We start from the raw sequence: 16,182 nt of genomic DNA on the forward strand, positions 1-16,182 counted from the left end.
GCCAATAGGTCTCACCTTTGGGACCTTATAAGTGTTTAGTTATCCAGCACAATATCCTTGGGACAACAACATCAAGTGTTGCATGGGTAAACACTTATAAGGTCCAAAGGCGAGACCTATTGGCTATGCCAATGCTTGTTTAATTCATTTTCCAAAGCCGCTTTCCTGAGGCCACTAAAGGCCGGGTTCTGTTTGCCAATACTTTCCTGCTGATGACAGCTTAATAAGGTCTATTATTGTGTGTTTTTGTTCAGGAGGCTTGTCAGCTTTTGTGTGCGGTCTGACCCCGGACCCGTACCCTTTCTGTGCCTAAAAGGGGGCAGATGTGTCTAGTAGTGGGGGATTCTGTGGGGGCGGCGGCGCGACGTGTGCGCTGAGGAGGCGCACAGAACAACTTCACTCGCTTCACAATGATTGATTGATACCAGGAAAATGAAAGCTGGGAGCGGGGTCTGGAGCCTACGTCTGCCTTTAAACGGATTTTCAGCGGCACCATAAAACGTCACTACGATGTCGGGCACAGCGCTTCGAGGCGAAATCCGCGAGCCTTCCAAGCTCTGCGTACCCACAAGCCAGGAAAACAGAGGGCCAATAATGCAAAACAGATACCTGTGAGAAACGTGTAGAAGCATTCACTAGATAGGTGCTCAGGAAAATGCATTATAACCAACTACACTTAATTAGCCTGCGCTTTCAGCTGAGGTTTCTGGGTGTGGTGCAGGTACATTTTGCCAATTCTGACTGATTGCCACACATTTGACCCTGCTTCTATACCCAAGCAGTCGATATTTTATTCTTATTCCCTTTGTAGTAATCAGTCGATATTCATGGAATCCGCAGGTTTTCGACGCAAAGTGCTTCCAGCCCCTTTAGGCATACCATAGGAATACACAGACAATTAATAACAACGTGCCCACGCACACTCAAGCATTTCAAAACCCATATTTCACATCGATGACACTATACAATTAAACAATGTTGCATCATATCCTTTGGGTAAATTCTAATTTTATTTAAATTCGGCGTACAGCACTCAGGTTCCTTGGGCCAGACTCCCATCTCGCCAGCGAATTAGTTCAAAAGCATGACAATGCATTTAAATAGTGCTTTAATCAACACTCCCTCCGTAAAAAAAAGCTCTTTGTTAGCGGAACAATGCAGAGCGCAGCTGCAAAACCCGCCAAAACTACAGAGAAGCCCTTAACAAGTTAACGCGTCTTTGCTGATGTCCCAGCATTTGAAAAAACATAATTTAACATTTTTCTATTTTTCACTACAAAAAACAGATAAGTCGGGTTATTAACCTACCGATTTTAATAGCCATTTCCCACCTCGATAAAAGTTATCTAAAGCTACTTTACAAGTCAACTGTGCCTGAAATATGTAATATAAACGTGCTGATTATGGCGTGCTTTATTGTCGAGGAAAGCTGTATCGAGGTCCTGGAGACATGTACAATAATTGACATCGTGGTATCATGTCCCCAGAAACCCCTTGACAAGTATTATTGTTCCATACCATTGAATAGTGCACACCCTCCCTCCAAATGTACTATCCAGTTATCCAAATCTGTAATAGAACTGATGGCAGGACAAGAAGTTTTATGGAAAGTGCTTTTACAATTTTGAATTCATGAAACAAAGTAACTGTCCTGTTCGGAGTTAAATAGCAGCCCTCTTTTTGTTTTCAATATAATTATACAATTTGCATAAATTAAAATAGTTTGTGTATGCCGCTTGTAAATTTATTGTGTGGTGCAGTGGTGGCCAGGGCAGTAAACACCAAACACAAAGCAGCAGTTTTATTAGCCAGAGTAGACGCTTACAACACCGACTAGAACTTTGCTTTACCTGGTTCTAATTCCGTTTCTTATACAGCGCTCGCTTAGCTGATTTTTGGAATTTCGGCGCTATAAATAAAAAAGAGTGAGGATGTAAATCGACCTGTGAAGGGCAAACGACTAAGTGGACGCCGCAGGTATTGAGGGATAAGTTCATCTGTTGGGACTATTATTTTACTTCCCGGGGAAAATGCAGAAAAAGTCCAAATAAAAAGTCTCCAGTTACTGAACATTTTAATGGAATATTGTTTATAGATAGCGCCTTTTTAGTCACCGGCTGGAGTGACGGTGCGTGAAGGGAAAACCAATATAAAATAACAGACTTATGCACCGAGCTGCTCTGGGTGCGAGAATCGAAAGTAAAGCTTGAGTATAGCCTATCTCATTAAACTGACGGCACTGCATCCACAGTGTACCGCGCGCGCAGCCAGGAGCCCAGGGTCACAGAGCGCCCACACTCCTTTATGCTTGGTTCGTGAATCGCTGTCCTGCGTCATCACTGCCCTTTGGACCCATGACACTGCGCAGCAACCAGTAACAGACTATCCGTCAGCGTGGGCGACGTGACCCGACCTTCGCCCCGGGGGCACCAGTGCCGGTGACCAGCACTCTCTGCAGCATCAGCAAAGCCAAAAAGAACAAGCCCGCGAGTGGTGAGCGCGCGCCACAGCGAGCGATCTGTTTTCAATTATTGCACCCGTGTCTGGGCACGATAATTCAAAACAGATGTCGCCCGTGCGGGTAACCGCAAGCAATAGGCCATGGGCGGAGCAAAGGCGGAACATGCATCCGCTTTTACCCAATTGCGTGCTGTCTTTCTTAGAGAGACGCACGCAAAGCCCAATAGCCTGTAACTAAAAACAAAACCAACGCACAAGCGTGTGGTGAGCTTTTGAAAGCCCCTTACTAAAAGTCTCGCCAGAGCAGCGCATGCGCGCTGCTACAGGCTCAACCTAAAAACTATGTTCACCTAGGTGGTCTCACTAGGACTTTTTTTGTCTTCTGACACAAGGAGAAGGCAGTCTGGGTGACGTACCAAATCTTTCTGAGAGACTCCTTTGATAGATAGGATGCAGTCATTTACTAGGAGGGCCAGGCTACTCCTCTGGGAGCGAGTGTTAGTAAAGGGTATGTTAAATAGGTTAGCTACAGGTCTTCTTTATCTATTGTCACTCTGCTTCCCCCTTCCACCTAATGGCTGAGACATCCCACCGGATCTAGGATTCTGAAGCTTTTTGTGTCGAGTTTCTACTTGTAACGAAATAGCTGCTGTTTCAAAACTGTGTTCACGGGGAATGAGATACTCTATTTCGGTGCTGTTGTGAGTTTTTTCATCTTGCTATACTTTGTTGAAGAGATACAAACCTAAAATGGCAAACAAATCCAAAAATGGTTTACCTTAAGCAAACAAGAGGGATTATGACAAAATGAAGTAACAAATGTAGATTAACATGTAACATGCAATCTATTTGAAAGCTACGTAGTCAGCATAACATTGACATGTAGCAACAATTCATGAATGACAGGAAAAGTAACCGCCACTAGTTCCCAAAAAAACAGTGAAATGTAGTCTGTTAACAGAAAGAGTGAGACAGCAAGTGCGAGAGGAGGGGAACTGGATAGACATGGCTTGTAGATGACAAAGTGATGAACAGGGGAATGAGAGAAGAAGAGAGAGGCACTAACACATAAGAAATTTAAAAAATATCTCCAGCCAAACACCAAAATCCCATAACCCATTGTTTAGAGTAATAATGCTTCTGTACTGGTATCAAGCAAAGAATGTTGCTGAAATTTTTTTTTTAAAAAAATACAAAGCAAACCATGGTAATGGGAAATTCCACTAGATTGTAGTGAAGAGGTTACTTACAAAAAGCTTGAGGAACTTGAGGATGCGTTTGTGGGTAAGAATGTACAAGGTGTTTCCCGAGTCCGGATCAATGACAGGCAATCGATGAATACGATTCTTAATCAACGAGGACACCGCATCAAACAAGCTGAAAAAAGCAGAGAATGAAGGTGAGATAGAAACTTTAGGAGAGTTCGCGAGAGAGGGGTTAAACGGCACACATATGTAGTGCAGCAGGTGATTCTGCTAAGCAGAAGCTTTGCCAGCAGCTGCTTTGGCAGGCTTCTTACTCATAAGAGCATTAGGCCAGCAGGAGCTAAAGAGCAACACAGTAGGAGCTGAGGAGACATGCTGGTGTTAGTTACACCAGCAGCAATGTTAAGCAGTCCGCTGCACTTATCCTTTTTGGGTACAAACTAACAGGATTGCGCTTCTGTGCTGCAGTGGAACCACAGGGTCTATGGCAAATGGCTGAGAGTCATTCTTAACCCACCATGCTTGTATTATGATGCTGCAGCCAAACTACTAAGCCACTTCTTCCCTCGTGATCCCCTCATACCAGCAATGTTTAGATGCCAGTTGATAGCTTTCTAAATATTGAGGCAAGCAGAGGATCAAGGGCATAAAGGTAAATGTTTACAGCCTTACCTTGCATTCGGAGAGATGTAAACCAGTGGCTTGAAGGAGTCCTGCAGGTACACCTCTAAAAAGAGAAAGACTACATTTGAGAGGAAAGCAACAAAAGAATCTCCAGTGAATCTCGACCTGGTACAGTGTGTACCCTGGTGTTTACTAAGATTTTGTCTTTCATATCAGCTATACAGAACAGAGTAAGTGCATGTGAAGAGCAGAATACACTAGCAGCATTTAAAAAATAAACAATGGAGGAGCCAGAAGGAGAGATGGAGAGGGGTCCAAAGAAGGAGAGACCTTTCCAAAGATCCAAAGAGCTTCAATCGCTCAGGTGCAGGGAAGGGGGAATTGCTGAAGTAGAGGATTGTGATCAGGTAAGATGGGGCAAGTGAATAGGAAAGGGGAAGACGGCTGGGGTGGGGGAAGCAATGAAATAAACATGGATGTCCCCCCCTTACCTCTCCATGTCTCGATCTTATGCTCCTCCAGTTCGTAGATTTGCACCTAGAACACAAAGCGGTAGAAGTCGCAGCTCTCTGTCAGCTTAAAAGGTCACCCACCAGGCCAATATCAGCTCAATGTCAAGTCAGAGGAGCTAGAGAATTGTGTGCTAAATGAGCTTCAGAACATTGACTGTGTATGGCCAGACCATCATCAGCTCAGAGGGGTTCATTTTAAGCCAGTTTAGAGGGGCTCTCCATGAGGCCAGCATTTACTCAAAGAAATGATAGTTAACCTATATCAGTTAATTAGTCTGGGGTAAAAACCCAAGTCAATTCAGAGAGGATCTACCTATGATGAACATTCAGCTCAAAGGGTTTTGGCTACGTCCTTTGTCACTTCAGCGGGGTTTTCATGAGCGAAACACAGTTGAGGGCTCTACTCCACGCAACACGTGTTCAGAGGGGCTTTGCCCCGGGCAGCGTCCACTCGAAGTGGCCCTGGCCAAGGGAATAGCAGCTCAGAAGGTCTCTAGCCAGGACAATGTCAGATCAGGTATGCTTTGGCCAGCAAAAGTATTGCTCAGAGGGGCTCTGGAAGGAGTCCTGCCAGCCCACAGGATCTCGGGCAAGGGAACTGTCAGTTTAGTGTGTCTTTGACCTGGACAATGCCAGTTTAGTGTTTTAACCAACGTCACCTCGGGGGATCTTTTCATCAAACAGCCACCAGAAGAATCTAGCCAGAACAATGCTAGCTTGATGTTAACTCCAAGGCAGTATGTATTCAGCTTTTGTCAGTGCAGTACCAGTTTACATAAATGCCGACTGGTTGCAGACTGTTGAAATATGATTCTCTACAGCAACAAGAACAATGTAAGGTTAGCAAAAAGATGCACGGAGAGGTAGGTCCTTATTGAATAAAAGCCTCTTAATGTGTTCCTCTTAGTTAAGTGACACTATCAACAATACCACATTCTTAACTTGAAGAACCACGCCTGCCCCTAAGTCTAGTCTATGCTTGGAGTCCCTCATAAAGGATATTATCTACATCTTTTAAATACATCTGCAGCATACAGAAAAGTACATGAAGGCAGAGTACCAATGGAGAGAAGTCACAGTGTAGGAAGGAAGGAAAGTGGGGATAAGTTGAGACAAATTGTGACAGCAGAAAAAGTAAAAAGCTGGGTGCAGGAGACAAATGCAGTTGAACGTTGAGAGCATTCCCCGCTTCATCCCTTTATACTGCTTTTGTCCAGGGGATGGACAAAAAGCAGCATAGATAAAAACAGTTGAAACCTATGAAAACCTATCTCATGAGCCTTGAAACTCAAGGCATCCCTCCCCATGCTACCATTAATCCAGAGTGCTCCTTACCAAGGAAGACTTGTAATATCGATGGAGAATATTAATGAAGTCAGTGATAGTCAACATGCCTGTGAAAATAAAAAAGAAATGAGTTATGCCTTCGCCAGTCATATCAAGGCTGCTTCTAACACCACTACAAACCATTTCACATAAAAACACACATCCACTGCAGACTGCTAATGAAATTAGAAGCTACTTTCCAACACTTTATTCCTGTGCAGTTCCACAAGCACCCAACACAGACTACAACTAAAGCCAATGCCACCTTTTAACACAAAACCTAACCCATATCCAATTCCATGAAAATCCTTCCTCCAAATTCTGCAATCGAAATTCAAATCGCTTGCCTGATGCAACAATGGCTGACGCACATGCACGTACACTTGGTGACCTAGAGCAGCTTGCTGTGCCACATCTCCCCGCATATAATGAAAGTAAATTAACTATGCCCGCTCCTGATAACTGCCCCAGACACTGATGACACAGACCCACTAGGAGTAAGATGGCTGGTGCTCTGGGGCCCTGGCCACTGAAAACCTGCAACAAAGCCTGAGTGCAAGGAGCTGAACGTGGGTCGATGGAAGCTAGTTTTATGCAGCGCCAAGCGACATGCACGCAGCGCATGCAATGTGATAGAGTCAGTGTTTCTGTAATGCTGGAGGGTTCCAGATCCCAACAAAAAGGCAAAGTCAGGAAGGCAGTTGCTGGGATGCTGAGATTATACTAGACAGAGATGTTAACCCCCAGCCCGTCATCTCTGCTTTTACCTTTTCAAAGCTGCTTATTTTTTTAAGTCACACCGCATTGTATTGGTATTTGTGTAGCACTTTCATAGTCCTTGCTAGATCCACAGGGCTTTATGAAGGTTCAGTTCTAGCCATTTCGTTTGTATCATTTAAGCATGTTCTGAAACTGCCAATGAGTTCATGTGGCTCTTTGATTTCGGTTGGGTTTTTGGGTGTCCTTTGGAATGCACGGTTGTAAGGGTTTTGCTTGTAATTTGGCCTATATGAAACAAATGGGGCGAGATATACACAAGGTGGAATAAGCATGATGCAGCAAAACGCGGCTACACAACTATGGCATGTGCAAAGAGGTGTCCGAACAGGTGAGCATGCAAGTAATTTATCATTGTAAGAAGTGAACTGCAACGTAACTAGAACGGTCATTGAGGTACCCCAGTGGGGTAAACCAGAGATGCATAGCATATGGAAGCAAACTATAAGTGAAACACGGAAGGCATTGTTAAGCCACCATTGAATAGCTACCTGGAGTCTACCCAGGAGCGACAGAAGCCTTAATCACATGGAGCAATGTTAAGTTAATAAAAGAGTATTACATAGAGTCCATTTTAAGCCACTAAAGCAGTATTATAAAGGGTACTCACCTGAGGGACAGAAGTTGAAGCTCTAGCAGTACAGCTAAACTACCAGAGACAACCCTATAGAGTTCAGTCAGGAAGGAGAGAGGCCCCCAAATAGAAAATCAGCCATAGTATAAACAATTAAAAGTACAAACTGGAGTGGCAAAATCAAATAATAGAACTGGACATTCTCTATTCAGCCACAGATCACAATCTATGATGTTAACCCAGGAGAGGTGCTCGCACAAACTCTCTAAGTGAGTAGAGATATGTAAGCCAAGCTTAGTCAAGGACTATGAGGAATTAATGCATTATGTTACTGAGACAAGGATGAAGGAGAATTTTAGAGGAGTGAAAAAGCAGGGGTGCTGGCTAATAGCCCTCTCAGGTCCAAACCAAAAAATCACAAGACATTGCTCCTAATAGTGCCCCCTTTACCTGGAAAGTAAACATGTAGGCAATGGAAGAAAGGTAAAGAAGAATCTGTAAAAGTGGAAGTGGCAGATGGTACACAAATGGGACCAGGCGGGAGAAAGATCAAGAGGTACATAGGAGGGGAGGAACAATTAAATACCCAGACCGATTGGAGCCTTAAATACAGGTCCAGGCTGGCTAAAGAGGGATCAACTATATTTAACACACCTGTGGCACATTTGTAGCCTGTAAATGAAGAGTACCACTGGCAAAGCCAATAGAGCATGCTTTTGCTGATGCTTTGCAGCATCGGGAAAAAGAAATGCAGCTGGGCACTCCAATAATTGAAAATGAAGAATAAAGAAATCGTTTAAGGACCATGAGTGTAGGGGTGGGGTGGAGGAGCAGGCGGGGAGAAGGACAACAGGCTGCAGCAACATTGTGTGGGCAGGGGAGCAATGGAGAAGGCTCGGATGGGAGGAAAGTTTTAAAAAGAATCAATGGGGTGGGGTTAAGCAATGGATGAGGTGCAGGTGGGTAGAGGAGGGAGCACCAAATAACATGCAATGTAGGGGAGGTATTTGGTTGGAACAGCACACGAAGGAGAGAGCAAGAAAACATATCCACTCCCATTGAGTACTGATTGAAAAAAGATAAAAGTAGTTTCCTGAATGTTAGCGGTGGCAGGATACAAGTTATTCAATCAAAAGGATGGTAAAGAGACTATGCTACATGGGAGGGACAATCAAAGGAGGAGGAAGGAAAGCCATCAAATAAGAAGCAAACAAATGAGTGTGACAACAAAACCAACCAATAGTAAGAAATAGGTAGGCTCTAATCCCACTAAGTTTATGAAATGGTCCTCAAGAGGTCTTTTGCAAACAAACAGTTAAGAGTGGTCGGTGGGCAAGACCTAAAAGGCTAGGGTTAGGTTCTTCACACACTTCTTCTAAACATTTTTATTCAGGAACTCTATTTTCATACAGTTGAAGGAAATAAACATCCCTGAAGGAGGAGTCCACTCTGTGTTTCCCAGGGATACTGGGGTTAAGTGGAGGCAGCATGCGGAGTTTGGGTAAGTCAGTTGATGCATCTTTTTCTCAGCGATTGTACTGTCACTATACTTGCTTTGTTGGTCATGCTTGATACAACTTGATAGGGTATAAGCAGGAGTTGAATAGAAGAGCTGGATGTAAGGGAAGTGAGTGCGAGCAAGCTTGCCAACTTACCGAAGCTGGTCAAAGAGACCTCTTCTTGCAGTATGTCACAGCTCACAAAGCACTCTAAAACACTTAACCAAAGTCAACTTTATCTTCCTCTGGGGTTTCAGGACATGGTCCAGAGGAGCATATCACAAATGTTCTTAAATATGCCCATTCAAGCAAAAGACAAAAAACAGCCAAGAGCAGAAATTCTAAGCGGGTTAATCTGTGCTGTAAATTGCAATGCGCCATCCTGACTTGGTTTCTCTAAGCGACAAAGTAACAAGTTAACAGGAACTGGCTCATGGTGAAATGAGACAGCAGAAGGAATTTTGCCACCCGACAATCATTCATGAATATATTCAAAAATTGCAAGTGGAAAATTATTACCAATGGAAGTGATATGTGGGGGAAGAACCAGCATGCCCATTCATCCAGATTTCCATCTAGAACAGTCCACCAGAGCAAGACTGACATTGAAATTGACACAAAATCCACCAATGGCAAGATGGCTGGCTGGACGTGTGTGTGAGTGGCTCCCGTGTTCTTCACCTCTTCTGTACCTTTTGCTTTGTAAAGGGCCGAGAAGACGGAGTATTGTATGCGGCAGAATTTAAAAGTTACAATGGACTGCAGATACATTTGAAGAGAAGGGAAAAAAAGTGAGAAAGTAGCGAGAAAACCTCGTAACGCGGCGGTTTGCAGATACACCGGACTAAGCTCAATACATGTACACTCCCCTGTGGTCTGCACCTGCGGAGGCTGAAGATTTGACTGAAGGTCTGTTCCGTAAGCAGCAAGCTGTGGGAGCGGTGGCAAAGCAGAGGTGTCAGCGCTGCTATCTCAAAACTGGTACGGGCGGTAGACTGGTAAAATAGAAATGTCCCTGGTTGGTAATGGCCCGGTAACGGCGCGAAGGAGGTAGGCAAGGAGGAGCGGCAGAGTTGGCAGGAGTCTGGAGCGGGGACGACCAGGCGAAGTGCTGGCAAGCGGAAAACATCGATCAGCGGCATATCTTGCAGCTTTCCGACTAGTGGGGACGCTGTTACAGCGTACAAACAAAAACGCACCGGCGGCATGGGAGGAGATGCGGCCAGGTGAGCGGGGGCAGCAGAGCCAATAGACTGTGTGAGGAGATTGAGAAGCCTGGAGTGGGGAATGATAGCCGAAGTGACTGCTTTTTAGTGATTACCCCAGGCAGTGTGAAGTAAGTGTCTGTTAATTTCTTGCACTGTTTGACACCCGAAATAGAAGTCACGAGCGAGATGCCGCCCAAAGCAGCCCGCGGTGGGAAGATAAGAGGTGTTGGTGAGGCCTGGTTGGGGTCTAGAGCAGTGCTAGCTGGGCGCAGCACTAGCTGGGCACAGCGCTAGAGAAGCTACAGGAGGAGGGGACTTGGACAATACTAGGCAAAGTAGTGAGCAAGAACTGGTGTCTAGAAAAGTCCCACAGATTTTCCAGGCTGCAATTAGGAAAAAAATCAATTTTGCCGCAGGGGGGGTAACGGTATATTGGAGGAACAAGGAACAAGCGTTAGTAATGTTGTCATAGCTGGTGAACAGGAGAAAACTGTTAGGAAAGGGTGCAACGCAGTGCCTTTCTGGATCTGAACAATTTGCTGTGGATAACACCACCGATCTGGGAGTAACGGACAGGCATGATTGAGGACAATGTGGTACCAGAATCAACAGATGTAGAAGCTGGAGCAATTGATGACAGGCTGATGCTACTAGCAATGAAAGTGATACAGGGGAGAAGTTTTTTTCCCTTTCGGAACCTTTGGATATGTCGGATGATGAGTGTGATCAAGTTTATAAGAACGGCTTTCTGCAAGGATCATTAATAAGTGTCGGCAGCGATTCAAATATCATTGCACTGGAGGAGGAAAACTCAGAGGTGCTTACTGTGCGTAAGCAAATAGTAACCAAGGAAGGAGGGACTGGATTAGAAGCAACAAACTTTCCTCAGTGGGATTTTTCCCCTTCAGATGATATGACTCCGGATGGTATTAATCTATCCGACCAAGCAGCGGGTGGCGTGATAGAGAAACCACAGGATGAAATCTCGCAGGAATCAATTTATAGATGTTTATCAGATCGTAGGGTGGAAACGCGTACAGATAATTTGAAAACCCATATGGCCTGCCGCAAGCTTCAAAATACTGTCAGAAGACTAGCCAAAACATGTAACCACTTCACAGATAAAATGGCTGAAGCGGAGACGCGAATTTCCGCGCTTGAAGATCAGATGGAGACACAGAAGTGGATTACAGAAACCATAAATGCTAATAAAGATGATGTGCAGATTAAACTTGTCGATTTGGAAAACCGGCTTCCTTGAAATAACCTTCGAATTTTGGGAGTCCTGGATGGAATTGAGGGGCAAGACGCTCGTAAATTTGTGGCAGAACTGTTTGAAGAGGCTTTTCCTGAATTGACGGAGTGGAATTGGGCTGTGGAAGTACAAAGGGCGCACACATTCCCATTTAAGCAACGAGCAGCAAAAGGAGGACAATCCGAACAGAGACTACGGGTGATCTTGAATTCCTTGAACAATTTTTCGGTGCGGCAGGCATTATATGATTTGGTACGACCGGATAAGAAGAGGATGGGGAAGGGAACACAAGTCTTTGTTAGACCGGACTATTGTTATTACACAGTTGAGAAAAGGTGGCAGATGCGTCAACTGATTAACCCCTTTCAGTCAAAGTTTTTTTGTTAAATCCTGCCACACTTAAGGTTTTATGTAAGGGGCAAATTCGATTTTTCACTTCAGAGATTCAAGCCAAGGAGTATCCACAGACTCTGTGATGAGACTGCTGGTCTTGTAATTAGGCTCTTTTCTTCTTGGCTATCATGCACGGGCAAAATGAGATTGGAGAGGAGGCTTTTCTTTTATGCTTAAGGGAGGGTAGCAAATGTATCCTTAAAAGGTAGTAAAGACTCTGGGTATGGAATTAGATATAAGCGGAGGGATGGGTGAGCACAGGGTGGGTTACTCACCCTACATCACAAGGGCGATATGCCCTATTGCCTATGAATTGGGGGAAGGGCACATGGGGGGGGGAGCTTGGTGGAAGGGTGGTGGGTGATTGGGGGGGCAATTTCGGAAGGTGGTGGGGTGGCGATGGGCAGGGGTTAATTAAAAAATCAATTCATAGCAAGTGTAATATGATCAATATGATTGGTATAGTGGTGTTTGAGGCAGGGATATGCATCTGGATATTTTTTAGGATAAATGGCGGCTAAGGGAATAGATAGGGGCTACGCATATGTACGCTTAATGTCTGTGGGCTGAACAATGTGAATAAAAGGCAACGAGTAGCGGCAAACTTACGTTTGATAAAACCAGATATTTTATGTATACAAGAGACACATATACTGTGGCGTAAATGCAAGATCTTAAAAGAGCTCGGATTTACACTGATTGTAGCAACTAGACAGTCTACTATGAATAGGGGTGTCGCGATTTTGGCACGACAAGGAATCTCTGGGACGGGCAAGAAATTGGCTGACAATCTTGGGAGGTGGGCCATAGCAGAGTGTAGGGTAGGGGACACTAAGGTAATGATTTGTACAGTGTATGGTTCTAACCTAGATGAGGCAGAAATATTGGAGCATTTAAATGTAGAACTGGCCTTGTGGGACACCCTGTTGATACTATGTGGTAATTTTAACATTCATGTGGAAGGCAAGATGTGGGATGCCGATTATGAGAAATACACAGGTCGGAAACCGAGAGTCTCTAGGACGCTGCAGCATTAAAGGGCCATGGATTGGCAGATGTATGGACAGCTGTGAATCACATGGATCCTGGCTACACGTTCTACTCCTATCCCCATAATAAATTAGTTAGGCTCTATTATATCTTTATGTGTAGGCTACTTATTGTGGGGGCAAAAATGCAGGTATGGCCCAGGATCACGGTGGACCATGGCCCAGTAATACTCGATCTCCTTAGTATTAGCCAAGTGAAGGATTGTACGATATTCACTTTCAATAGGAAATTTCTTTTGGATAGCCAGTTCAATGATTATATTAAAATTTGGGCCAAACAATTCTTGGAGATTAATAGGGGATCCACTTCCCATGCGCTGGTGTGGGACACAATGAAAGCGGGGCTGAGAGGAGAAACCCTCAGTTATGGGCTGGCTAAACAAAGTCAGCAGAAGATTTTCATGCAGGGACTTTTGGAGGATTTAAGGATAGGAGAGCGAGAACTTATACAGGGTATCAGAAAGGGAGAAGAAGTTAAGGAGATACAAACTAAGATTGCGTGTTGTAAAGCTAAAATCAACAGGGTGTGGAGTAAAGAAATTGCTGCCCAGTATAAAAAATATATAAAGAAGAAAGGTGTGACTATGATGAAGCTATGGAAGGAATCTTGGAGGTATTTCATGCTTTCTACAAAGAGTTGAACACACAAGATAAATTTGATGAGGATAACAGAGTTATTTTTTCAACAGTTGGATTTAGCGGGCCTAGGACAGGAAGAGCAGGGATTATTGGATGCCCTGATAACTATGGCAGAGCTCGAGGAAGCAATCGGTTTCACTGGCTAGTGGGAAAGCAGTAGGGCCAGACAAACTACAATTTGAGGTATATTGAATGCTTTTTCAAGTAATCAGGGAAGACATGTTGGTTACATTCCAGGAAGCCAAGTCTGGGAAGATGGTGGACATGAGCTAGGCATGCTCCGTCCAGCCTCATCATTTATCCTTCGTTATCCTGTCCTCCGGTCCTAATCTCTCCGCGCTGATCGTATCCAGAGTGGGGCGCGAGTGGGGGCTGCGATCGGTGCCTCCAGTTGCCTCGTATCCTGGCGAGAAGAGCCGTAGTGGCCGAGGCCTGGGCTGCGGTCGGGTGATGCAGGGTGGAGCCGCGGCCTGGAGTGGTGGCCGGTACCCGGCATGCGGTCAGCCTGTGGTCCCGGAGGAACTGCTGCGCTTGAGGCCGTGTCCCTGCAGCGGCGGCTTGTAAGGAGAGGGGGTGGGAAGCGGCGGCTCGAGGGACTCGTCAGTGGAGCCGTCAGTGTGCTCGTCCCCCTCCCCCTGTGCTCCTGCTGGATCGGGCTGCGGGGAGCCGGTGGTCCGGGCTCTCGGCGGTCGTGTTGGACTGCAGGGGGAGCTGAGCAGAGAGGGCACCGAGATTTGTGCCTGGCGGCTGCCGTGCTGCCCAATGCTGGGATTTCACACCCCTGGGCAGCGGAACGACTGACGAGCCCTCCTCTGCCCTGAGCTTTGTTGACGGTGCCACGCCCTCGCCCCGACGGCCATTTCGGGTCGCACAAGTTGGCAGAGACAGATTGCGGGCCAGTTGGAGTTGGTAGGGATCCTCGGCTCACTCTTCTGGAGGTAGGAGGTCGGCATTTGCGTGGGCCCTGAGGCAAGTGGAGTCTCCATTATTGAACCCTAGGAGCTGCGGCCACTACTTTGGGTGTGATGCCTCATTGCAGTGAGTGGGGGCCTTGACGTTGGTCCGCTGTAACCTGGCTGCCCCCCCGGGGGCGGCTTTAGACTGGCTAGTGACTGTCACAGGAGTGTGACGCCATTCTGCTCCGGCAGACGGGTCTGTGGCCTCCAGGCGAGGCGGCCTGAGACGTTGAGGCCGAGTGGCCGGACAGTTGTTGGGTCCCGCAGGCGCAATGACGAGAGACAAGCCAAGTGGGGGCTCGGCCAAACAGAGCACGCTGGATAAATACACGGCCCCCGGGGCTGCAGCAACAGTGCCAGGTGGATCTCAGGGGGCTGCACCGGATATTCCGGACAATGCTGCGTTCATGGCCGCTATTACGCAGTCCAGAGATGTCCTTGATGCTAAAATTGGGGCGGTTGGATCGGATGTCATGCTCCTTCGGCAGGACCTGCTGAACGCTGTGGCCCGTATCACCAAGGCTGAAACGCGCGTTTCAGGAGTGGAGGACGAGGTAGCCGGCTTGCGGGTGGCTGCATTCGAGACATCCCAGCGGGGCTTGGCGATGCGCGTGGAGGATGCGGAGGGCTGGGCCAGGTGCAACAATCTCCGCTTTGTGGGCTTTCCGGAGGGGTGTGAAGGGGGTGGGACATGGAACACTTCCTCACTCAGTGGTTGGAGAGCTGGCTTGCCCCGGAGACCCTGTCCCGTTGTTTTATCATTGAGCGTGCCCACAGGGCTTTCGCTCAGAAGCCTCCGGCTGGCGCCCACCTGAGGTCAGTTATTGCAAAGCTGCTGAACTACCATGACCGGGATGTGATACTCAAACAGGCCAGGGCCAAGGAACCTTTGCTCTTTGATAATACGCGCATATTGATTTTCCCAGAATATACGAAGTTAGTTCAGCAGCAGTCTTTTTTGGCAGCCAAGGTCCGACTTTGTGATCTTAAGCTTCCCTTTGCGCTACTGTACCCTGCCCGGTTGCGGGTGATGTCTTGATCCCGCACGCATTTCTTTGACTCGTCGGAGGAGGTGTTTCAGTGGACAGATGAGACAGTGTGTCTGCGTCCCCACACGCCCCCTCGGAGGGAGTCCGATTCCTCTTCCAGCGAGGCAGCTCGTGGGCAGCCCCACCAGAAGCTCAAAGATCGCCGGCGCTCCAGGTCTAATCGTCAATCACACTCCTGCAGTACGTCCTCCCGGGCCAGCTCGGCCTCCCAGCAGACTCCATCGGCTTCCTAATTGGTAGGGAAAATTGCAGTCCTCTGTAACTTTGCTATCACTGTTTGGATCTGAGGACTCCATGTGCTGGCTGGCTTCTCTGTTGGACCTTCTGACAGAGTGGGGGCCTGCTGATTTTGGGCTGTAACTTGGGGATCCATTGGTCGCGGTGGGCCAGGACTCTCTGTTGGGGTCTGCGGGCTGTACTCGCCGCGACAGATCCTTCATTGTTCTTGAAGTATTGGGTGGGGGGGGATTGTTGGGTCGTTTTTGTTTATGTTGTTTTCAACAGGTCGCACTTTGCAACAGAATACGTAGGGCTCCTTGTATGCACCACTTGCTTTCTCATGCACCAGTGTTTCCCATAGGGATCTTTCATGGCCGACTCAGGTGATGGCTCTCGAGTGTCCCCCGGGATTCTTAGAATAGTGAGCTGGAATGTCA

General features: G+C 46.7%; 1 protein-coding gene across 4 annotated transcripts in view; it reads right to left on the minus strand.

The window, feature by feature from the left end:
- PRKAG1 (protein kinase AMP-activated non-catalytic subunit gamma 1) overlaps window positions 1-16,182 on the minus strand; it is a 268,130-nt gene that overhangs the window by 131,024 nt on the left and 120,924 nt on the right. For all 4 annotated transcript variants that reach the window (XM_085600412.1, XM_085600411.1, XM_085600410.1 and 1 more), the window contains exons 5-8: window positions 6,137-6,195; window positions 4,781-4,826; window positions 4,338-4,392; window positions 3,711-3,837 (exon numbers count right to left, since the gene is read on the minus strand). In XM_085600412.1, the coding sequence (XP_085456538.1) occupies window positions 3,711-3,837; window positions 4,338-4,392; window positions 4,781-4,826; window positions 6,137-6,195 (287 nt within the window). The remainder of the gene's footprint in view (window positions 1-3,710; window positions 3,838-4,337; window positions 4,393-4,780; window positions 4,827-6,136; window positions 6,196-16,182) is intronic.

Source organism: Triturus cristatus, chromosome 4_2 (assembly GCF_964204655.1).
Source record: "Triturus cristatus chromosome 4_2, aTriCri1.1, whole genome shotgun sequence".
Lineage (NCBI taxonomy): Eukaryota > Metazoa > Chordata > Amphibia > Caudata > Salamandridae > Triturus > Triturus cristatus.